At 35.1% G+C, this 26,886-nt stretch overlaps 1 protein-coding gene across 5 annotated transcripts in view; it reads left to right on the top strand.

Moving 5' to 3' along the window:
• The window catches only part of LOC138691781 (zinc finger protein 493-like), a 75,731-nt gene that overhangs the window by 31,912 nt on the left and 16,933 nt on the right, over positions 1 to 26,886 (top strand). The window contains exons 1-3 of one of the 5 annotated variants that reach the window (XM_069814167.1): positions 7,216 to 7,309; positions 16,301 to 16,398; positions 24,819 to 24,956. In XM_069814167.1, coding sequence (XP_069670268.1) covers positions 16,306 to 16,398; positions 24,819 to 24,956 — 231 coding nt within the window. In that variant the 5' untranslated portion in view covers positions 7,216 to 7,309; positions 16,301 to 16,305. Of the gene's footprint in view, positions 1 to 7,215; positions 7,310 to 7,504; positions 7,997 to 8,055; positions 8,988 to 11,085; positions 11,492 to 16,300; positions 16,399 to 24,818; positions 24,957 to 26,886 lie in introns of those variants that run through there. The other 4 variants (XM_069814166.1, XM_069814164.1, XM_069814165.1 and 1 more) reach the window with 4 other exon arrangements.

Consider the following 26,886-nt stretch of genomic DNA (forward strand, 5'->3'; position numbering starts at 1 on the left):
CTCACAATCACAATCTCCAAGTTTCCGGTGTATACTCATAACATACCAAAGGTCAAGTTTCGGTTGGTTGATCTCTCCAACTCAGTTGATTCTGCCCTCTTAACGACCCGCATCAGGCCAACTCTCCAATTGGCACCGCGTTCCGACTGTCCTTCCCACTACCATCCCCCTCCCCTCGAGCATTCAAGTAGGAGGTCGGAGGGGATCGACGCATGTGCACCGAAATAGTTAAAGATTGATACACCGGAAAGTGTTTTATAAAGATATATGTAAAGGAAAGGTAGCCGAATTTTCATTCCGTCGGAGTAAAATATTAGAGATCCAAACATACCGTGACTTCATCTAAACTGGCTCTAACTTAGAGGAAATGCAACTGCCCTTGTAGGGAAGCGCGCCCCTATCTTCTACTCCAACATCAAATCTGAATTGAAAATAAAAATCATGATATACAGGAGATATGTATAGAAGCATGCTTTTAAGGTCATATTTTCCGTTGGTAATGGGCAGTAAGGTTGTCGTACTTCTCAGTAAAGGATACAAGTATATCACACCAAAAAGTCCACAGTTAAAAATCTTAGAACAATACGAAATATACAAACATACAATAACACACCCACAACATATACTTAATACACAATTACAGTTCAATACCCACACATTGTTCGAAATCATTATTTATAAGACACAAACAACCACCCCCACCATAAGAGCAACACACCCCCACCCCTACAACTGACGAATGCGAATGGCAGAATTCAAGATCATCAGGAACATCAGTAGTTCGTAGGACACTGAAGATGACGCAGCACCGGCGTCGAAACTGGCCATCTGTCTAAGGTACATGACCCTTTTTAAAAAATTTTAACACTTTTAACGTGTCGATTAAACAATTTTAAGTTGGTAAGAAATCTTTAGTCTTCATGGCGTAAGTTTCGAACTTCTTCTGTTTTGAAGCCTTCCTTATTATTGAAATCAATGATCCGTTCTAAAAATAAAACTGCCACTTAGCATGTTCTCTCTCTCTATTAATACCTGATTGGAATCAGAGGGCAGCCATGTATGACCTGGTGGTGATGACTGTTTCACAATTGCCACTGGTTACCAGTGTCACGAAAGGAATAATCATAGCGACATTCTTGTTTCGACCTGCACAGTTATCTGTGTACAGATACAAATGTTTTCCTCGATATTTTAGTGTCTCCAAATTTTAGTACACAAGATGTAGTTTCATCAACCCCTCTCTTAGCCACATGTTCTGGGCACACAAACATATGACCTCTTCCAGATGCAGAATCATGGATTATTAGGTTATATGTCCAAAGTTTCCACATCCAGAAAGCAACGTTTTTGGAGTGCTTAGGTGTTCGCAAAGTTTGCTGCACAACCAATGAAATTACTTGATATTGTGTTGGATTTTAAAATACTTTTTCTCTCTCTTTCTTTATTTCTTTCTTTTTTTCAATCTTTCTTTCTTCCTTGCTTCCTTTGTTCTTTCTTCCTTCATTTTTCTTTCTTTCTTCCTTTCTCCTTTCTTTCTTTCTTCCTTCCTTTGTTCTTTCTTCCTTCATTTTTCTTTCTTTCTTTCTCTCTTTCTCTCTTGTAGTCAGCCGTAGACTGGGTACACTATCCACTTTGGCTGGACGTAGATCCAGTACAGTTTGCAGAAGTTGTTTTGTGTTTTCATCCTCTAAACAGTCCTGTGTTTGACTTCACATTCTTGTGTGAAATGGAAATGGATTCACCGTGTGTTCTGTGTTTGTTGAACAGTGGAGAAAAGCATTTCATACTTTATATTCAGTAGAATTAATTAGAATTCCGTTCTATTGCTGTGTGCTATAAGGCGTCATGAATTGGTGTGGCATTACGAAGTGTGCGTTGATTGTACTCTCATGGGAAGGAAATTTAACATGAAGTTCAGCTAGTCTGTGTGACAGCTATTCTCCCTGCGTCATGATCGAATAATTCAAAGCCACTGTTATTAACCCAGTTCGGTCACAAAACAATATCGAACAGCTCAACTGCGGTTATGTTTGGTACCTCCTTATGAAACTTAGATGAACTTAGGATATCATGTGAGAGAGATTTTGCTTTGTACCCCATAACATTTTGTTTTGATTTATAATTACTAAGACAACAAAGATAACAAATCCATAAATTTTCTAGACATCATAATAACAAAAGTAGACAACACACATTCAAAGTATAGAGAAAACCCACAACAACAACAACAACAACACACATACACAATACATCCAACCACCCATCACAACACAAACAAGCTGCATTCCGAACAATGGTACACAGACTACTCCACATACCAATGATCCAACAGGATTACAACGAAGAGCTAAACACAATCAAATACATAGCACAAGAAAACGGATACAGCCATAACATAATAGACAACATAATACGTAAGACAAAACATAACCACAAAAAACATAAGAATACAACACAAACACAAGAACACAAAAAATACATCACACTAACATACGAAAACAAAAACACACAAAATTGCAACCTCATTCAAGAAATTAAACTACAACATCGCATACAGAACAAATAACATTCTACAAAAACATCTCAACACACAAACAAATACAACCACACAGGCGTATACAAACTCAAATGTAACACCTGCAACAACTTCTACATAAGACAGATAGGCAGATCATTTCAAACATGTTACACAAAGAAGAGCCATAACAAAATTACAAAACACCTCCACATATGCAGAACACATCACAAATGCTAACCACATCCACAGAGACATCAACACAGACATGGAAATACTACACATGCAACCAAAAAGCCAGAAACTAAACACACTAGAACAATATGAAATATACAGACACACGAAAACATACCTCAACGAAATTGCACACAACTCAATTTCAGAACACACACTTTGACTCTACATTATACCACACTAACACACCCTCACAGGAAACAAACAAGTGGCGCCAAGACCAACAACGACCAGTTCTGAAGATGACCCATAAGTACGTCGAAACATGTAAGCAAGGTACGTTAGAATTTAACACAAGAAGATCTTATCATACATATTCCGAAGTGATACAGTGTTAAAAGTTGTGTAATCAAGATGTATACATTTTTTTCATTGTAGGTTAGTCTATAGTGAATGAATCCAATGCATGCCAAATACCGGTATATTATTTTCCCGACTATTTAATAATTAGTAATATTTACTATTTAATAGTAGTAATAATAATAATAATAATAATAATAATAATAATAATAATAATAATGCATTTCTTTCATTGTAGATTATAATCTATAGTGAATGAATCCAAATACATATCAATTATATTACTATTTTGATTACAGCAGTAATAATAATAATAATAATAATAATAATAACAATAATAATAATAATAATAATAGTAATAATAATAATAATAATAATGATAATGGCACTGTAGTCGAGACAGACGAATCGCGTATTTGGATGGCCTATACTAGTAATCGAAGACTAAGAATAGAAGTTGACGTATAAAGCAACGTATGTTCATATTTATTTCCATTCATTTTACGTGGAATGAAATAATACAATTAAATAATTTATGATAAAGTTGTTGCTGTTGTGAAACACAATCTATAGTGCTTTAAGATAATTTATGAACTCACATACGCATGACGTCATGATTCTTCCCGTGAATATCGTCTTCTAGGAAATTACCAAACATCCAGTGATATGTTTGTATGAAATTATGCTTTAAAATAGCAACGATAATGGCATTCAGTAATCTATGACAATAATGGAAAGAGAATGACATTTACTGGCCGTGCGCTAAAGATTTAATTTAGTTTACCCAGTCAAACTATTGAAGACTGGACACAGAAAAGAGTGTAAGTGCCAAAGAGACAAACTAGAAAACAGATAATCTTTCTTGTGCAACTAGTAATGTAATATACGTTCTGCACAACTATGTCATTTATGCAGGGTTGCCAGATAAAGGAAACGCAACCGTCGTATCAACTCGTGAAAAATGTCGTACTTCAGCATAAAATTGTCGTAGATTCGTCATTTTTCTATTTTTATAGATGGTGCGCAAAAATATAATTCACGTAACACCCAAAAAGGTGGTTCATAGGACTATATATATATATATATATATATATATATATATATATATATATATATATATATATATATATATATATTTTTTTTTTTTTTTTTTTTTTTCCAGTAAAATTTTAGTTCCAATTAGGAATATTACTAACTATTATTCACATCCACAATGACTTTCAGCAGTCAAACAAATCAGCAGCCATTTCATAATCTAATCAAAAATATTACTAAATTATAGTTGATATCCACAATGACATTTAGCACTCAAATTGCCTTCTTCATCGAGACCGTCATCCCTGTGTAAAGCAAGCACGATGAAGCTCGGTCGGAAACAACATTATTATATTGAAAGCCACAAGAAACTTTGTCTTTGGCTGGCGCGACGGGATATATTTAATACCAATCAATACGGCAGCTGTTGATTATGATTACATATCCACCTGCAGTCGACTCAAACCTGACACCGCTAAAATGTCGCTGAATAATTCATCGTCCGTGCGTTTAGACATCATAATCCTACTGCGATATTATTCGTATTTCAGTTATTACGTTTTCATGCAGTATTCAGTTCGATCTGAATACGATCCGTACTGAATACGATCCCTGTTTTCATGCAATTTTCGATACGTATTGAAAACGATCTGAGTACGGAAGCTGAAGTTCCGAAAGTAGTTATGTTGGTTAACATGTCATCGACATATTAGCGTGTTGGTCACTCTGTAGGCATTAGCTATAAACAATGTTGTTTTTTCCAAATGAGGCGCATGAAAACTTAATATTCTGGCTGTTGATGAATAATGGTAATATTGACTTTTAGGAAAACACGAAATATTTTGTTTTACAACACTCTTTTTCAACATACCAACGAGTTAGTTTCTAACTTGTTGCAACATACATATGTCCCTCGCTGTTGATTAAACAGCTGACACATCAAACAAATGACGATAGATCACGCGCTTAGCGTATTGAGATCGAATTGAATACGATACCCGTTTCCATTGAACTCAATTCGAACTGAATACGATCCAATCCCACTTTTTAGGTGTATCGACCTTGAGACTCAGATCGAACTGAATCCCCGTTTTCATGAATATTTCAATACAGTAAGTGTATTCAGTTCGATCTCAATACTCCACGAAAACGTAGTATTTGTTAAAATACATCCATTATTGAACATACCAGGAAATTAGCAGATCTCTGAACTCGTGTTACTTTGATTTGATATAACAGCAACATTCATGGAACCTGGAGCTCAACATGACGAATTATGACTTGCATGGCAAACATAGTCATCATATTGATTTTCAAAGCATTTTTTATCCATTTAAAGCATGTTTTTTCATACTAGTTAATGACATACTGAATGAAGAAAAGTTGTCTAGGAAAGTGACGAATTAGCTGTTAATTTTATTTTTATGTAGACCAACATTATAAGTTCCAAAATAATTTTGTCTCTTTAGAAAAATAGTCTTACAAAATTGCTTACGACATAGAGTTCGGTCGTGCTTCGTACAATTCATCAAAATAGCCGTGTGCGTACGAGTGTAGTCGTAGGTATAGCAACACCGCATTTATATATTATACACGGTGTTTCAAAATACAGGGCATAATTTCAGGTATGTATTTCCCACATGTAGACAACCTAAATAGTTCATTACAACATGTGTCCGGAAATGCTTTATTTCCGAGTTATGGCCTTCACAACATTGAAATTCACCGGAACGTTTTTCTTTCCGCAGGTCGTTGCCGTCAAAGGAGACATTAAGAGGACACTCTGAGAGTTCATTCCGAGGCGAAGGTTACATTCAGTGTTGTGTAGGCGTTAGACTGTGGGACATGTATTAAAATCAAGAGCTGGCAGAGATACACTTCATGTACGGTAAGGCGGACGGCAATGCTGCGCTGGCTCGTCGTTTGTACCAGGAGAGGTACCCACAGCGACAATGTCCAGATCGGAAGACATTTGTACGTCTCCATCCGTCTGTGCGAGTATGGAAAATTTAACTCTCCTGGTTTGGGAAGGGGACGACCAAGATCTACTACTCCAGAAGTACAGGAGGAGATTCTGGATGCTGTGAACATGACCCCTTCTATCAGCACACGAAGGGTAGCGTTGCAAGTCAATGTTCCTCATACGACTGTCTGGAAACTGTTGAAAGAGTATCAATTGTATCCTTATCATTTGCAACGTGTACAGGCCCTGTCACCAGCAGATTACCCTGCACGAGTTAGGTTCTGTCGTGGTTCTTGCAGCAGTGTGGTGTAAATCCGAACTTTCCTGCCTTAGTATTATTTACAGATGCAGCACAGTTCACACGAGATGGCATAACAAATTTCCACAATCAGCATCTATGGGCGTATGAAAACCCACGTGCAACTGTTCCATCTCATCACCAGGTGCGGTTCTCCCTCTACATGTGGGCCGGTATCATTGGTGATCGATTAGTTGGACCCCATGTACTTGTAAACAGACTTACGGGGCAGGCGTACACAAACTTCCTGGAAAACACCATACCTCATGTTTTAGAAGACACTCCACTGATCAATCGCCAACACATTCACTTCTTGCATGATGGCGCTCCTGTACACTTCAGTCGTACGGCTCGCCGGTACTTGGATCGAAGGGTTCCTGGTCGATGGATAGGTAGAGGTGGCCCAATTGCTTGGCCTCCACGCTCACCTGATCTGAACCCTCTCGATTTCTACTTGTGGGGCCATTTAAAATCATTGGTTTATTCGTTTCCGGTGCCTGATTTGGAATCCCTTCGGAATCGAATTGTGGCATATTCTGAGGACATACGCAATACTCCTGGAGTTTGGGATCGTGCTCGCAGGTCAATGGGACATCGATGTGAGGTCTGTATTCAAGCAGGAGGTGGACATTTTGAACATCTGTAATGACAACGACCTGCGGAAAGAAAAACGTTCCGGTGAATTTCAATGTTGTGAAGGCCATAACTCGGAAATGAAGCATTTCCGGACACATGTTGTAATGAACTATTTTGATTGTCTACATGTGGGAAATACATACCTGAAATTATGCCCCCGTATTTTTTAAACAAATTGTATACAGTTTGATCTGGGTTTCATGGTATTTTTGATAGGTGTCTTTGGTCACGGCTTTCTTGATTGTGATTAATGATTCTGAACGTGAAAGTGAGGATATTGATGTCCTTGGTTCCTTATCATTTTAATTTTATTTATAGAGGATTATAAGTAAGTACACGTGAATATTTACGGTTTTCGCTTTTGGTGTAATTATCATTTGAGTATTGTTTGCCTTCATATTGTGCTATATTTTCTTCATTAGGCTACATCATAATTTTGCAATTCATACTACGGTACGGTACTTTGTAGGACGGTTGTATTATTTGCAGGTTATTTATTATTTATTTATTTATTTAATCTGACGGATTAAGGCCATAAGCCCTTCTCTTCCATTCTACCAGATAGTACATATAAATACAAGAAAGAAATACAAACGCCGATGAAATAATACAAATTAAATTAAAGCCCTATAGAGGGTCAAAAGAACACTATAGAGCTCTCATCGAGCTAATACAAGAAGAAAAAAAGAAAGAAAAACAAAGATAGCAATGATGATGATAATAAATATATTACGTAATAATTGTCAATTTTACAACAGCATAGTTACAATATTTAGTATATGTCATGGGTTAAGCCGAAGTTGCGCAACCTGACAGGTATTCAACAAGTAATTCCGTGAACTAGAATGTCATTTTTTAACTTAAATTTGAATTTTGATATTGTCCGACAGTCTCTGACATGATCGGGGAGAGAATTCCAGAGGCATGGAATCGATATACTGAAAGATGAGTAGAAGGATGTTCTATGCAGAGGAATGAAGAGGAGGTACATGTTCCAAGTTCGATGTAGTGAAAGGTAGTACTACCTAGTAGTATAATAATATGTTCTAGAAAGGAAGATGACTGTATTATTTCTAATTATAGACTTATGTAACCTAATCATTAACAACATTTTCAGTAGTGTCTGAGGAAATTCTGCATAATAGATTATAAGCCTTTCGCTATATTCAATCCTGATCAGATGGAATAACTATTTTGGACAACTACTAAATGTACATAGGCGAAGTCACTGCCTGCTGGATCGCAGCTTATGGCTGCTTAACTGCACGCTCATTCCTCATTCTTAGCCTTGAGTTTCGAGTGGAGGATTATTGTTCAAATTGTAAATGTGTATTTGTGAACTGTGTGGGGACCAATGCGGGAGATACCACATTCTCGAGTTTAGAAGGCGTGTGAAATAATCAGGGAAACAATACAAGAGATAAAATACCCGTATATATGCACAGTGTCCGCAATCCCAATCCCAAACTCACTACCTTCTGTATCTTTAAACTGCTCTATTCTTAAGTTTTGTATGGATACCTGCGTGCAGCTGTGTTTCTACAATCTGCCGTTAGAGTACACTAGTCAACACCGCATCAGTACTAATAGCACATGTCCTGCACGTGTGCATGCATTATTTTAGTGCTATTTTCGGTTTTTGAACATGGTAAATTGTTGTGTGCCATTATGTAAATCGAATCAACGAAGTTCTCGGTGTAAAGGTATAGGATATCATGAGATACCATCGGCTAAGGAACTTCGAGAAAAGTGGCTTTCGGCAATTTCTAGACAAGGCGCGTGTAAAGGTAGTAGTTGGATTCCCACCGACCATTCTCGTGTTTGTAGTCTCCATTTTCGCATAGAAGACTATAGAGAAAATTGTGCAAGGAAAATTTTAAAATCAGGTGTGATACCAAGCAAATTTCCAAATTATCCGTGTTACCTACAACCAAGAGAGAAGAAATCGCGAAAGGAACCTGCTGTCTCCAGAGCTAACAACGAAATTAGCGTCGACATAGACAATGGTATGTAGGCCTATTTAATATTTTAAAAATTTTCATATGTCAAAATATAAATTAATTAATAGCATATTTTTTATGTTAAATCATAAATACAGAAGTATGAATTTCTTAATTTTCGTACATTCTTTGATTATTTCAGAAACTATCTGTCACGACACAAGAATCGATATCCACGATGAAGTTACAAACATTAAGTGTGACGTAGCAATTCATGTAGACATTATTGATACAAGAAATAGTGTGTCTGTATCAAACAAAAGAAATCAATAGGCTTCGTTCCAAAATTCTGAGGCTACAAAAGAAAATTACAGAATTGGAAAATGATGTTCAAAACAAACAAACTCACATTGACAAAATTATATACATTACAGAGATTATTACGAAACAAAATTATTTCACACATAACAATAAATATTATACACAAACTGAAGGATTACCAATGGGTTCACCTATATCAAATATATTAGCTGAAATCTTTATTCACAACATACAAGAAATACACATACTAAACACCGACAACAACAAACACGCGGAGAAAATAATGTACTGGCATCGATATGTAGATGACATAATAGTCATGTAATGGAAACAAAAGACAAATAGAAAACGTACATCAACAACTCAACAAAATATATCCCAAATTAAAGTATACAATAGAAACAGATAATAACCAAGCTATAAACTTCTTAGACATCGCCATAATCAAAACAAATAGCAGACACGAATTCAAAATATACAGGAAACCCACCACAACCATATACACAATTCATCAAACCATCCCATACAACATAAACATGGAGCTTTCCGCACAATGACACATAAATTAATTAATATTCCAATGAACAATGACAACTACACTGAAGAATTAAACACAATAAAATATATAGCACAAGACAATGGATATAACCCTAACGTAATAGACACACTAATAAAAAAGGCGAAACAAAAACAGAACAAACCAACACAAACACCACGTGAGAATAAATACATAACATTAACATATCACAATACCAATACTCACAAAATTGCAACTTCATTCAGAAAACTAAAATACAAGATAGCATACAACACAAATAACACAACACAGAAATATCTAAATAATCATATCAAACATTCAAATAAATATAATTCAACTGGAGTTTACATACTAAAATGTAATAGTTGCCCACATTTTTACATAGGACAGACAGGAAGAACCTTTCACACAAGATATGTCCACACCTGTGGAGTAACTGTCAGCGCGTCTGGCTGCGAAACCAGGTCGCCCGGGTTCGAATCCCGGTCGGGACAAGTTACCTGGTTGAGGTTTTTTCTGGGGTTTTCCCTCAACCCAATAGGAGCAAATGCTGGGTAACTTTCGGTGCTGGACCCCGGATTAATTTCACCGGCATTATCACTTTCATATTATTCAGACGCTAAATAACTTAGATCTTGATACAGTGTCGTAAAATAACCCAATAGAGAGAGTCACAAGATATAATGAACATATTAAAGCTATAACAAAGCCCTACATCACATCAAATTACGCAGAACACATTATTTATTTATTTATTTATTTATTTATTTATTTATTTATTTATTTATTTATTTATTTATTTATTTATTTATTTATTTATTTATTTATTTGTTTGCTTGTTTGTTTATTTGTTTGTTTGTTTGTTTGTTCGCTCGTTCGTTTGTTTATTTATTTATTTATTTATTTATTCATTTATTAATTTATTCGTTTATTTATTTATTCATTCCACTCAACAATGTAATTACAGAGTAGATAAAATGAAAATAATAGTAGTAATACAGGACATAATAATGGTATTAAATTTAAACAGTTACAATCCAATACTAAACAAAAGATATTAAGCAAATATTACATGTAAATCTCGGTTAACAAAAACAGAAGTATTTACAGTATGAAGAAAACATGAAATGCAAATAACTAGTCACAGATTAGTAACAATAATACAACAACTGATGAGGGGCTAGACCTACGTTAAGTCAGAATTAGGAGCGAGTTCGTAATGATAATTGATATGAAATAATTTAAGAAGGAAGACCAAATATACAGTATGCAAACCAGTTAAGACCTATTTATTAGTAAAATACTTATGGAGTGTTTTGAATGTTACCGGTATTTATTTCTCTCAAGAGTGTGGTTCTATCCTGAAAGATGTCAACAATAATCATGACTAAAATAATATAGAAACAGATATGGAAATGTTACACATCACACCAAAAAGTTCACAGTTAAACATCTTAGGACAATACGAAATATATAAACATACAATAACATACCCAGAACATATACTTAATACACAATTACAGTTCAATACCCACACATTATTCGATGTCATGATACGTCATAACACACAAACAACCAGCCCCCACCACAAGAGCAACACACCCCCACCCCTACAACCGACAAATGCACATCGCAGAATTCAAGATCACCAGTAGTTCAGGAGACACTGATGAAGACGTAACATCACGTCGAAATGGGCCGTCTGTCCAAGGTATAGGCCCTATACCTTTTTTTTTTTTTTTTTTAATTTTAACACTTTTTAATGTGTGACTAAACAATTTTATGTTTTTAACAAACAAAGTGTTAACGTGAACTACAGTAGCGTGCAAATTAATCCGATCACGATATATTTTTACATTTTCTGTCATTGTTTGCCTCACAGCTGCTCATACCGCTTTAATTGACATCTGTAGTACGTGTAATTCCATTGTTGCAGGTCTGTCATTATTTTTTATAATATGTGACATTTTACCTGTCGTTTTGTACTTATAAGCATTTCAGTTGTGTTGAAGAGTTGATACTGCAATCCTGTGTACATTCTGTCGTCTTCACAAATGGATACAACTCCACAAAAACGGTCTAAAATTATAACATTAGCAGAGCATTCTTCTATGACACAGAGGCAAATTGCTGCAGAATGTCACATCGGTTTGGATACTGTTAATTCGATCATAAAACGATACAGGGAGACTGGATCCATCACACCCCAGAAAAAAGGAAACTGTGGCCGGAAGAGGAAGACTTCACCTGCAGATGACCGTTTAATTGTCAGGAAAAGTAAATTAAATCCTAGACTAACTGCTGTCGACTTAACCCGCGAGTTAATGGCTACCACTGTGGCGAATATTCACGTCACAACAGTGCGGCGTAGGTTTTTGGATGCTGGACGAAGGGCTCGTAAGCCTATTAAGAAGCAACTGCTAACCCCTGTTATGTGCAAAAAACGCTTAATGTGGGCAAAATTACATCAACACTGGACAGTGAATGACTGGATGAATGTACACTTTTCCGATGAGTCTCATTTCGAGGTCCACGGCCACCGTGTTTCTTACGTACGGAAAGGATCCGAAAAAGTAACAGCAGCTCATCTCCAACAAGCACCCAAATACTCCCATAAAGTAATGTTTTGGGGTTGTTTTACACATGAAGGGCCTGGAGCATTAATACCTATCAAGGGAATGATGAATTCTGACAAATATATTCACATATTGGAAACCAGAATCGTACCCGAGCTGCAAAAATCATTTCCGGATGGCAGAGGTGTGTTCCAACAAGACTTGGCACCATGCCATACGTCTCGAAAAACTACAGAATTCTTCAACAAGAAGAATATTCAGGTACTCCCCTGGCCAGGCAACTCATCCGACATCAACCCCATTGAGAACTTGTGGTCAATTTGCAAAAGAAGAATGCAAAAAATGGATTGTTCTACAAAGGAGAAGATGATTTCTGCCCTCATTGGTGTATGGTTTCGCAATAAAGAAATGAAGAATATTTGTGGAAAATTAGTGGAATCCATGCCAAATCGTCTCAGAGCTGTTATTAGGAACAAGGGAGGCCACATAGATTACTGAGGTATGTCTTAGATCCTTTTTTTTATCCCGTTTGAGTGTTTTTGCATAAGTAATTACGTTGTTCGGATTAATTTGCACGCTACTGTATAATCAATAAACAAAAACAGATAGTCACGTTGAAATTAATAAGTTCGTAGCTCTGAAATATGCTGCTGTGAAAAAGGATATCAAAGCCGTATATCTAATGTATCAATTAAAGAATTTTGAACGAATAAAACCGGAATGGTCAGAGTTGAGCATTCGTTATTGTATAGCATGGAGATTAATATCCCCAAAGGGTTATGAACACGCCCGAAATTCCAAACTATTGTCAGCTCCTTCGCGCTCAACTTTAGACAGGTATATAGGAAATACTGATTGCGATGCTGGAATTTCACCACTGATTAAATGCAGACTTAGGGCTATACTACACGAACGTTAAAAATTTTGCGTTGATAGGCGTTGGTAATGCATGAAAAATGTATAAACTACACGTTGCTTTAGAGACGCTTTGTTTGGTTTCAGAACTGCAATGGATGTTATACAAGTTGGGTATGCAGCTCTGCTATGTGTTCAATTTAAAAGTCTGTCTCAAAAAAAGGAAAAGGAGATGGCGAATTCATCCCATAAACATTAAGAGACTTTCGACAGGAAAGTTTTATACAGTACTGCATTTGAAAATCACCGACAATATCCCGACAAGTTTTTTCTCTATTACAGAATGTCAATAAAAAGTTCTGACGATCTTTTGAATTTAATTTCTCATAAAATTAGGAAAACTGATACTGTAATGAGGAAATCAATTCATCCTGTCGAAAAGCTGGTTGTAACATTATGGTAAGTAATAAAATTTGCCTTAATTTGTAATGATTACATTTTTATTTTATGCATAATATGTTAAAAATTAAGAAGATTACAAGCTGCACAAATCAGTACTAACTGAAATTAACAATTAATTCAGAATTATTTGAACCATCGGCAATAACACTCAACAGCAACATATCTGACAATTATTGGGACATTCTTGATGTTGCCCGTTGCTCGACAAGCAGGTTTCTGAACACTTCAGAAATATTGAAATGGGCTTCAATTGCAAGCTCTGGAGGTAAATTGTCCATGCTTTTGACAAATGATAGGAAAGCTTTGTTTCCATCCTTGTCATTCTCTCTGTCGTCTCTTTGTATGGCCACGCTCTCTGATAATCTATTTGTAATATCCCTTGTTGCAGTTACTAGAATATTTTCAGATTTTTCTTTTCTTCCTGTCCCTGTCAAGCGGAGAGATGGTCCCAATTTATTTATTTATTTTTTTTTTTTGGGTTTCGTTTACATTACTCTCAGGACCCGAAATAGCCTGAGAAATAATACCATCCGGTATGTCTTCTTGTTTACGTGGAGGTATATTCGAAATGGTTTCATTCTCACCAAGAGTAGGTAGTAAAAACTGCATTTGCTTCACAATATCCAGTCTGTTGTTGACGTTGCGTTGGTGATGCACATGTAGTATGAATACATTTGCAAAAGATGGCGTTGCCAACGCAGACCTCTGCGTTAAAACTTCCCAACATCGAAACAACGCAATCAACGCAGCATTTTTAACGCTTGTGTAGTATAGTCATGCAATTATACAAGCGATTATACTACCAAAAACCAAGTCCCTATAAAAGAACGTTGTCAACGCAACGTTTTTAACGTTCGTGTAGTATAGCCCTTAGTGGTGAATGTGAAAGTCTCCAACTAATGAAAAAGATAGTATCTATAATAGCCGATGAAATGGCAATCAAAGAAAGGTTGCTATATGATAGAGCGAGTGACAAGTTTTTCGGAGTTGTCAGTGCTGAGGGGGTTTATGATGAATGTATTGGCCTTAATCCTACTTTAGCAAACAAATTACTCTGTTTTGTCGTGACTGGACTCTCAACCAAGTACATTATCCCAGCAGCTTATTTTCTTGTGAGGACTTTACAGGGCTCTGACCTTTTTCTATTGACTGAAAAAGTAATCAGAGCTGTAGAAGACTATGTAGATTACAGTACATTACACCAAAAATATAGATTTTGCATTGTCGTTGATACATAACTACATAAGTATGTCAATAAATGTAGTAAAAAAGTTTCAATAAAATTAAAGTTACTTGTATAATGTTATGTAAAATTTTGTAAAATACGGAAAAAGGAAGATGGATATGCATCAACTGATTACAAATTACGAAAAACTGTTAAATTGGTACATTTTTGTGTAGTTAATAAAATGGCAAAATATAATCATTTCTACTTTAAAGTGTTTGTATGTATCTTCAAGAACCTAGCATATGAAAATTTAGACATCTCTGAAAGTATTCCTCAGAGCCTAGCGTATGAAAATTTAGACACCATTAAAAAATGACTTAGGGCATAAATTATCAAATTTTTAGTACATAAGTGTGTTAATTATTTGAACAGGATAAACATAAATCAGAGTTATTAATTTGTTATTATAAATTACATATTAAGTCTCTGAGGGGCTAAGATTCGAACTCAGGTTGCCTGGATAACAACTCAGCATCCAACCATATGGGCTACGGTGTTACACAGTCTAATGTTTTCCTATTAGGCACTTAACGGAAGTATGTCATAAACAATAGACATTATTTCCAAAACGAGGGGTCATTGGCCACCCATACCAGGTATGACTTTAAACAGTGTGTCTTGTACTTTCAAGTCACAAAATCTGATTTAATTCGTTATACAGAGCGTGTCCTCTCCTTGTTAGTCTATATCCGGTTGCTTTTCATTTGTTTTTAACGTAAAATAACAATGACGTGAACTTTTTAATCTTTTTATGGTTTTAGAGGTTTACTGTGTTCATATTTCTAGATCAAAGAGACTAATAACTAAATAAACCATTATTAATATTATTATTATTATTATTATTATTATTATTATTATTATTATTATTATTATTAATTGTATATATAGACATTTATTTCTACCAAACTTTATATTCTGCTGTTGCCAGGAAATTATTTTTGGTCGGTAATTAGGCTATGTAGGGGCGGAAGTGGTGTGTCTAGAGGCACATTTTCATTTCCATTTTTTTTTGTGTGCGCATGGTTTGATGTTTATTTTATAGCCTTCTGCTACGAGAAATACAAGCTACTTTTCATTCATAATCCAACCAACTTTCCCCTTATTTTCTATATCTCCTAGCTGGTTGTAGGTGGAAAGGAATGTTGTATAATGAGGTGTTTAACTGTCTAAATAGTTTATATAGGATTGGGTTCTTGTTCTGTGCGTGAGAAATGAGCGTCATTGAATTCATACCGACATACTCATTAATACTAAAGCTATTCTGTGTTTTTGTGTGATAGGCTATATAATTAATTCAGAACGGATTTGAATGTTAGAGCAAAATAATATATTGTACTTATATCTGGTAACCTCTCTTTCAACAGCTTACATTCTGTCAACACTTAAATGTCTGTTACAGCCGTGATGAATGTGATCAAAGAGGAACCGGAAGTCGATCCATTGGCTATACAGTCGAGTGATGACACTGATACAGCTGAGAAGAAGCCCTTATCAGAGGTAGGACCTACATTGAAAGTCACTGGTCCTAATTTCTATATGCGACTTGTATAACATTGTAGAATATAGGTTTGTTCCAGCAAGCAATTCAGAAATTGGTATTAAATTGTAACAAAACTAACCGAATTCAATTTAAATCCTGTGGAAATTCAACCTCGCAAATTTCTAGCGCAATAATTAACACTAGATCCCTATTAGAAATAACAACAACCAAATTTCTTGGCTTAAAATTCGATAATGTGTTAAATTGGAAAAATCATATTAAAGAAATTACCCCCATACAATTCAGCTTGTTTTGCTATTAGATCTACAGTATGTAAAAGATAGTAAATATCGATACCTTAAAAACAATATACTTTGCATACTTCCACTCGGTAATGAGTTTTGGAATAATATTCTGGGGAAATTCCACAGATAGTAACAATATATTCCTATTACAAAAAAGAGTAATTAGAACAATAGTAGGTGCCAACTAGGGAATCGTGTAGGACTATTTTCAAAAAACTACAAATAATGCCCATGGTATATATTTTCATTAATAATCTTCCTCATATGTAATCGTGGAAACTTTGTAACTAATTCAACAGTTCATAGCATAAATACACGTCAAAAATATTACTTTCATACTCCATCGGCAAGTCTATCGTGCTATCAAAAAGGAGGGTGTTATATGGCAGTAAAAATTTTTAATAGCTTCCCTATCGATATAAAAAATGAAACTCAAAACATAAGATTATTTAGGGCCAAATTAAAGAAGTACCTAATTTCTCACGCCTTCTATTCTGTAGGTGAATTCATACATTCATTAACACTTTATGAAATTGATACTAAAATTTGTGTTGTACTAGTAGACTATATTGTAAATCTTGTCTGTTTATATTTCATCTGGACTGTGACTATAAATTAAGACTTTATAATAGTATTAAGTTTTTTTATTTGTTCCATATTCTAGCTGTAAAGCAATGTATGAATACCATGGAATGTTAATAAATACAATACAATACAATACAACGCATTCCGAACTAATACCACAGTCTAGTATATACAGTCACAAAGTTCAATACATAGGGAATATGCATCCTTAGATAGTTGTTAACCACTAGGATCGCTACTATCGTCTCGTCACATATAATGTGAAACAGTACCAGCATTTTCTGTTGTTCCTAGTACCCTCATCAACTCAAGCTTCGTGACTGTATATACTAGACTGTGCTAATACCGAACTTCTTTCGACGCATGCGCCAGTTGTGTACAGTGTCAGAACTATACTTGTTTTTTTGAAAGATGGGACATGACAGTTAAGCGGCCGAACTTGCAACTACAGTGCTATGTTGCCAATATGGACTACCACGCTGCCAGCTGATGGAAGGTATCAATTGACGTTAAGATGGCTAACGTTAAAACATTCATTCACAATTGACGCGAAGTTAAGAAAACAATACAAAAATCGACAGAGAATCACACACAAAATGTGCCAATGCTAAGATTGTGTGCACAATAAATTTCGCCAAGAGAGCTATAAGCACTCGCCATGTGAAACGTTAAGTTTGGCAACTCAACCGTTGTTACCATAGCAACAGACCTACCATGCTATGTGACATTCAGTTGTTTTTCCGATCGCAACGCTCCTGTCATGTCCCGTCTTTAAAAAAAACAAGTATAGTTCGGGATTTTATGTTGTTGGAACGTTTCTTGAATTCTTCGTTCATGGCCTTCAGAGTTTCTTTATTATATTCATCTACCGAACTTAATTCTTCGTAAAATATATCACTATCACCTTTCAAATTACTCATGATGGACTATTTTTTAAATTTTAATCTAATATCGAAAAATTTTAACCATAACATCAGATTAAATCATCTGAGCATGCGTCAGTAGTTCAGAATTCCCTGTTCCTGCTCTTAATAGAGAACCGATTTCACTCGTTCCGAACGAATTTAAAGCACATTGACACAGGGAACTGTTCAGTATCGGTTCGGAATCAGTTCTAGTCTTGAGGAAACACACATTGAGTTACTGTACATGAGCAGGCAGTTCAGAATCGATTCTGAACCGTGCTGGAACAAACCTTATGACGTAAGGTTAAGACTGGTTCGCAACAAACCGGGAACGGAAACGACAACGAGAACGAGAACGGAAATATTGTTAAATATATTTAGTTTAACATTTCCGTTGTCGTTTTCGTCATTTCCGTTCTCGGTTTATTGTAAACCAGCATTTACGTGAGTAATATATATGCCAGTTTTTAGGTACCAGACTTTCATTATATAGACTAAGAAATTTCTAATCTGACGTTGATTGTTGTGTTTGCCTTCATGTCCCGTGTTACGTGCTTCTTTTTACTCTTTCATAATATTTTAAGAGCTGATAAAGGGCTCTTGTTTGAACTGAGTTTTAAGATATCCGTCAATAAAATGCTTTTACGCTGGACCATGCCGAAATGTAGTAATTATACACCTGGTAGCAGTCCTTTAATGCATGTCATTAAAGTACACCTATTCATTAAAGTTCAGGTTTTCGATTATTCTCGGATATGCAATCGAAATACAACTAGCAAAACGTCACGCAGGCTGGAAATCCAATACTGTCGCAGAAGGTTATGTTCTCTTACTATAATAATTAGCGTTAATTGTAAATAATATTCAAATAAATTCAATTTGTCATCTCGTTTTTCAATGTCGAATTCAATTTCAAGGTTATATCAAGTTTAACGTTTATCTTACTCTCTAGCTCAAGGTCGTCGACATTCGTTGCCCGGAAAAAAAAAATACTTTCGCGTCTGCGCACATCTCACAATTTACGAGATTGCACAAGGTCAGTTCGCTCCCCAGTCACATAAGAACAACATGAATACTTATGAATAATTTCAAGTTAGAAATATGGTCGAGCATAAAAAGTCGTATGAAACTTGCCTATAATGGTAATTAAGACGCTCGTATGAAAATTATGAAACTCGCTTGCGCTCGTTTCATAAACATCCTCGCGTCTTAATTACTATCATTATAGGCTCGTTGCATAATGCACTATTAATAAATCCTTTTAATTTGTTAATGTTTTCTATATTTTATTGAATATAATGTGTAAAGTCAAAAAGTTGAATTGTACTATACGTGACTAGCTCTCAAATACATTTGGTATGACAAATATAGCTCCACACTGAAGCATCATCGTAACAAACATAGTTGATGTCTTGTGAATGTTCATTATTAATGCAGATGACCGTTTTACAATAAATTCTATACACAAGATAGTTTATTATTGTAATTTATAGTAATTAATTTAGATTATCAGAGGTGATGTTTAATTTTCCAGATCCCTCACCCTTATCACTTTGTTGGTCAGCTTTCCTATTTACACGCAATACAAATCCATGATAATCAGATGTAAGCAATTATTTCGAGTCCACACCTGTGGAGTAAAGGTGAGTGTGTCTTGGCGCGAAACCAGATGGCCTGGGTTCAATTCCCGGTTAGGGCAATTTACCTGGTTGAGATTTTTCCGGGGTTTTCCATCAACCTAATATGAGCAAATGCTGGGTAACTATCGGTGCTGGACCGCGGACTCATTTCACCTGCATTATCACCTTCATCTCATTCAGACGCTAAATAACCTAAGATGTTGATAAAGCGTCATAAAATAACCTACTAAAAAAATGTCAAAATAAACAGTAGGAATACTAAAGTACGTCGCACTGCTTGACAGTACAGTAGAACCTCTATTATCCGTGGTAATGAAGGGGATGGACTGAACAGTTGATCGAAAAAATCGGATAATCCGTATCATGAAAGATTTCGTAATTTCCGCCATGGTGCTGTATTTAACTTGGTTGGAGTGAATCAGAATTTCACTAATTTAAGTCTGGTTGTTAACGATGGGTTTTTAAGGGGGAAGGAAGCCAATTGTAATGACTGTCTCAGGAAATATAGGAATAAAGGAGGTCTCATCTTGTAGATTTACATACTTTTTTACACTTTATTCTTGTCTTCTTTTATTAAATCGCGCAGTTGTAACTCTCGTATTCTGATGCCAGAAGAGCAACAGTTTCTCTTTCTCAAACCATTCCATTATTTCCATTTTTTTTTCGATACTTAGCAAACACGTTTTCTGTTAACATCCGTGGATGACTTTTTATATACAAGTTATATTATAGAACGGCAATGCGAAAGTAGACAATGTTGTGTAACGATAAAGACTTGTAATAACACTCTCTAGCAAAAACACATTTAGAACCTACTAATATGATGTACAGAACAGTATTCAATTTAAGTTATTTATTTCTGTAGGAAAAAAAGAGCGAAAAATAGACAGTCGGATAATCCGCCAATCGGTTAATAGGATGTCAGATAATCGGGGTTCTACTGTATATGTTCAACCATTCTCATTCATTATCGAAGTGCAGTTCATGATACGCATTACCATGTCAGTGTGTTGGTGAGACATAATGTGACATATGAACAATATTTGGAAGGTGATTATTTCACATTTTTGGAACGGATGTTTGAAGGAAAAGATCTAAAAGAAAAAAAATGCGGATTTGAAGTGCCAAAGTTGCAAGACTGGAGGAACATCTGTTGTTATCATTCATTCTGTTTGAAACATTCCCTATATAGAGGTAGATTTTTATTTTTATGAAAGAAGGTTATATTGTAAATGTTTACGATATAGAACACATTATTCCATAAAACTCCACAACTGATGTTATCTTCAAATTTTGACTTGTTTAAGTACGAAAGAACATAGTCACATAAATGTGCCTGTTATATAGTACAAAGTACATAATATATACATATTCATAAATGCATGCATACATACACACACACACTCACGCTCTGTCTCTCTCTCTCCCTCCCCTCCCCGCCCTCTTTCTCTGTAGGCTGAAAGAAATCTGCTTACTGTGTATCTTTTTATACAGCAAATGTTCTCGGCTTTTCTATCAAAATATTTCGTGAGACATACCCCACAAGATGATGACCACTCATTTTCAGCCCCAAACAGAACATAGGTATAACAGTGTAACTTAAATGTCCAGAGCATCCTGTTAGCCAAAGATATTTCCTGTATCTTGATAATTGAAATTTTCTATTTTGTCTACTGCCATCTGCTATTTTAATACGTAAATATAGTGTTGAGCTCCTGTCTTTGTAAGCTCATCTTGTTTCATATGCCCAACTCGAAAATGGTTTCTCTTTTAATTCTGCAAATAATGCCCTCAGTGTTCACTCAGTACACAAAATTTGTATGTAACACACACACGCACGCACACACACGTACGTTCGATTAAACTACACTAAACAATTCAGCGCATTCATAGAACACCAACGTAGCGCGGCATATTATATCGCGGTTGAGGTTAGCCCACTATTGAGTCATAGTGAATCGACATCCCCTCCTCCACGGCTACAATTTGTATTAAAATTAACTCGTGCTGTTTTAGTAATCGAGAGAAACCAAATTACTAAGAAGTTACGTGAAAATTCTGTTATAAAATCAAAAGAATGTGTGGATACAGGATAACAATCTGTGAAATCTTCTTCTTCGTTTTCTTCTTCCCTAGCGGTACTTGAAATATGTACAATGGTCTGTTCTGTTGTCACAGTTGGCCCTTCTATCGTCTTTTCGGTCTTCCTATGTCTCATGTTCCTTCTGCCTTACAGGGAAATATTATTTCGGGCAGCCTTGTATGTGTCATGTTATTCAAGCGATGATACCAAATGTCACGTTATTCTTTTATTCAGTTATTCAAATTATAAACTTGCAAGCAATTTATATTGTCATTCCTTATTCGGTCTAGTCATGTGCATCCGTTTGTACTTCTTAGAAAACAAGTTTAGTACTCTGGACATTATTCTGAATTTTCTTGAAGTGTACCCATGTTTCTGAGTCATAGAGAAGAGTAGGTGTGGCCATTGTTTTATAATAGTTTATTCTCATGTGGTTGCTTGTTTTATTTATTGTTCAGTGTTCTGTGCCACATATCACTTGAAATTTGGATGTTTTCTTATTTACATCATCTCTAGTTCAATTTTGTACAGCTTACAGCAGTAAAATTTTGGAAATATTAAACATTTTTTCCTCCTACGATGAAAGAGTAATGGAACGGAGAAAAATTCTCTCCGGCGCCGGGATTTGAACCCAGGTTTTCAGCTCTAAGTGCTGATGCTTTATCCACTAAGCCACACCGGATACAACCCCGATGCCGGAGAGAATTGTCTCTGATTGAGTTCCAACTCTTGGGTTCCCTCTAGTGGTCGCCCTCTGCACTACGTCATAGATGTTTATGAACATAGGACCGAAGTCCACACATGTGCTGAGGTGCACTCGTTATGAGTGACTAGTTGGTCGGGATCTGACGGAATAAGCGCCGTCTTAAATCACTTCGTGTGGCTTAGTGGATAAAGCATCAGCACATAGAGCTGAAAACCCGGGTTCAAATCCCGGCGCCGGAGAGAATTTTTCTCCGTTCCATTACTCTTTCATCGTATGATGACGCAGAATATCTGCATGGAAATATCACATGTACTTCGATACATTGAAATAATATTTTTTCCTCCATTACTGTATCTTGTATGAAAATTAGTATGTGTAAAACACTGTCCTCCTGCTATATGAAAAAAAAAAATACGATTTAAAAAAAAATATTTATTTATTTTTTTTTTCTTTCAAAATTCAGTTCACTGTGCAGTGATGAAGTGTTTCCCACATAACTCAAAAACTATCCAACATTCTGTTATGAAATTTTTTGTGTGTGTTTATGCATGTCATATAATACAATATGATGCAAGATCATTTGATAGATTGTCTCATAAAAAATAAATTCATTTTAAAAATGGTCAAATATAAGTATTTTCTTCTAACACAAAATAAAAAAAAAAATATTTGTTAAGGAATGTAGTTGGAAGAGCATGATATGGTAAACATGAGTTTCAGCAATAAAATAGTAGAGAGAGAACATGAAAAAGTTAACAAGTTTATGTGTTATGAGGGAAACACTTCGTCACGCACAGTGAACTGCCAAAATTTTGAGTTTTGAAGAAAAAAAAAATATATATATAATTTTTTATAAATCTTAAAAATTTTTTTTTCATATTGCAATTTTTGTTATTGTATGTGTGTATGTATTTATTTACACTGCAAGAAGTGGGCAAGCACCCGGTGGCAGTGGTATATACAATATAAACAATACACAATAAAATGATAAACAATACACAATAAAATGATAAGCAATACACAATAAAATTTACAATACACAATACAATTTTATACACAATACAAAAAGAATACACAATACAATTTAACACAATTATAATAAAACATAAATAAAATACCTAATTTTACAATACAACCTACATAATTATGTATAGGCCCTACATAAGTTTCAATAGTCTTTCACTTTACTCTCATCTCATTCCCTGTAGTGGCACTATGACGCATTTCACTGACACTTTAGGACACATTTCACTGACACTCTGTAACACATTTCACTGACACTATAGAACACATTTCATTGACGCTATAAATTATCACTGATCGGAACTGTTCACTGCACTGTAAAACCATAACTTCACTGACTCACCTCCCTTCACTGATACAACAGTTCAAATAAGTCAAATAATTACATCCTTATGCATACTTATAAGCAGAACTACATTTAAACTAAACATTTCTAGCCTAAGGCCCTCTTATACGCTATTTTTAAATAATTTACCATTCAAACCAAGGAAGTAAACTCGTCAGGCTACATAAATACATGTCACCTTAAAAAATTAAATGTTGAATGTCACTTTAATTTTAATTTGCACTTTATACACAACTTTTTAAGTTATTCTTGAATCTCCTTAAGGAAGGACAGCCCTCAAAGACCGCTGCAGGTAGGTCATTCCAATCATTTATAGTTCTATTTAAAAATGAGAATTTACCTACATCGGTTTTCTGTTTCCTACATTTGATTTTAAAATCATGATCGTTCCTACCATAGTACGTTGACTTTTCTAACCGAGCCGTTATGTCTACCCATGCTTTCTGACCTAGATGTGCTCTATACAATGATGTTATCCTAGTTTTCCTACGTCTGTTTTCCAAGATACAGTACAAGATACTGTACAAGATACAGTAATGGAGGGAAAAAATTTTGAATTTTTCAAAAAATTTTACTGCTGTAAGCTGTACCTAACCCCTTAACATCACGACCTAATTAATTAAAATTTTTAAATTCTTGTAACAATTTTCATAGAAATACTATCTTACAGCTTCTTCTAGCAATGAAACTAACCATATGGACCATAGTGCGACATATAGCAGTTGGAATCACTTTCATCATTCAGCACTGTAGCACTATACTTACTGTTAAGTTATTTCTTTTCATAATACTGTATATCACGTTGTTATATATAACATTTGCCTTATGTCGCTGTCTTGTGCAGGAAGGGAATTTATTGGATCTCCACGTGGCTGGAATAAAGACGGAAAGTGTGGACCACAGCTATGATCTCACCTCAGAGACTAAAGTTGAGGAAACTCCAGTACCTAATAATTTTGTTACGACGAAATGTAAAGCTGAGGTAAGTGGAGCCCATGGTGTGGATTGGCTGTTCTTATTTCAATATTAATCTTGTATTTTTTCGTCGCACACTGTTATTATGTCACTGTATAATAATAGGGATTGTTTAGTAAATCAACAGTCATATAAAAAGGGAATCAACTAAAAATTTAAAGGTTTCAGAATACTGCATTTCGAAGCTTAATATTTTTGTGAAAAATGTAATTAATACACTCTAATTTTAAACTTGTAGTATATGTAAAATACTCCTTTGAAGAGGTGGAAAAATTCAAATATCTTGGAGCAACAGTAACAAATATGACACTCATGAGGAAATTAAACGCAGAATAAATATGGGAAATGCGTGTTATTATTCGGTTGAGAAGCTTTTATCATCTAGTCTGCTATTAATAATTATATATAATAAATAAATAAATTTTCAGTCATATACACTTTTCAGTTTGTGAGGTCAGATAATCTGTTACATCACAATATTTAATACAAAGTCACTAATATTTTCGACTTTAAAAAGTCATCATCAGGTGCATGAGAAGCAAACAATTTTAAATTAGGTGATAGTTGATCTAACAATAATATAGTAAGTAATGCACGTGCTGGCATTTACAAGTATGTAACTTTCGTGCCTCTTGAGTAAACTGTACATGGTAAAGCTGAACACTTATGCTAAATTCTCGTATGTATATAAAACAAGGAAAGGCACAGCATGATATTAACCTTATACAATTAAGGCTAAATATTCTTATTAGGTCATATCATTAAAATTAAATTTGTGCAATTTGATATTAACTATGTTAAAATGTTATATATAATGTATAAGTTTAAAAGGGATGGAAAAAGCTGTTGTGCAAATGCTGTTGGTAGGAGAGCACGCAGTCTAATTCGTCGTGGTGAATGCCATATTTCTATAGTTGTTCAGTTGTTTACGTCCAGACAAGGAGGCGTGTTTCACCCGACGTTACATGTTTTAGACTGAGTCTGCTGTCAAAAAATCTGAAAGTTAGAATTTATAAAACAGTTATATTACTGGTTGTTCTATATTGTTGTGAAACTTGGACTCTTACTTTGGGAGAGGAACAGATTAAGGGTGTTTGAGAATAAGGTTCTTAGGAAAATATTTGAGGTTAAGTGAGATGAAGTTACAGGAGAATGGAGAAAGTTACGCAACGCAGAATTTCACGCATTGTATTCTTCACCTGACATAATTAGGAACATTAAATCCAGACGTTTGAGATGGGCAGGGCATGTAGCACGTATGGGCGAATCCAGAAATGCATATAGAGTGTTAGTTGGGAGGCCGGAGGGAAAAAAGATCTTTGGGGAGGCCGAGACGTAGATGGGAGGATAATATTAAAATGGATTTGAGGGAGATGGGATATGATGCTAGAGAGTGAATTAATCATGCACAGGATAGGGAGCGGTGGCGGGCTTGTGTGAGGGCGGCAATGAACCTTCGGGTTCCTTAAAAGCCATTTGTAAGTAAGTAAGTATATGTAAAATATCATTAACAGAATTAGGAGTAATTGTAATGGTACTTGGATTTTTCACAATTACAAATTACTGATCAACAAAATTAAACATATTTTTTGTTAAAAGATAAAGATTGGGTGATTCTTATAGCATTTTTTCGTGCTGATTTCAAATCTGTTTTCAAAATTCTTCTATCGCCCAGAATTGTTTAGTAATTGTATGAAATGTAATTTAAACTATAACATTTTACCTAAAATCATATTTATTTAACTAAAATGTGTGCGAAATAGATTTTAGGCTATACTTCGCTTGAGAAACATCTCTTTTGAGGTCCAGCAGTAGTCTGACAGAATATTTAGACTCCATTTTTACTGGTAGTGTCTTTCCATTTCATAAAAATTCTGATGGAAACACTTCCCATGTTCGTCTCTCACTACTCAAAGGTTGTGAGGGGGAAAAAAAAA

Source organism: Periplaneta americana, chromosome 16, assembly GCF_040183065.1.
Source record: "Periplaneta americana isolate PAMFEO1 chromosome 16, P.americana_PAMFEO1_priV1, whole genome shotgun sequence".
NCBI classification, from domain to species: domain Eukaryota; kingdom Metazoa; phylum Arthropoda; class Insecta; order Blattodea; family Blattidae; genus Periplaneta; species Periplaneta americana.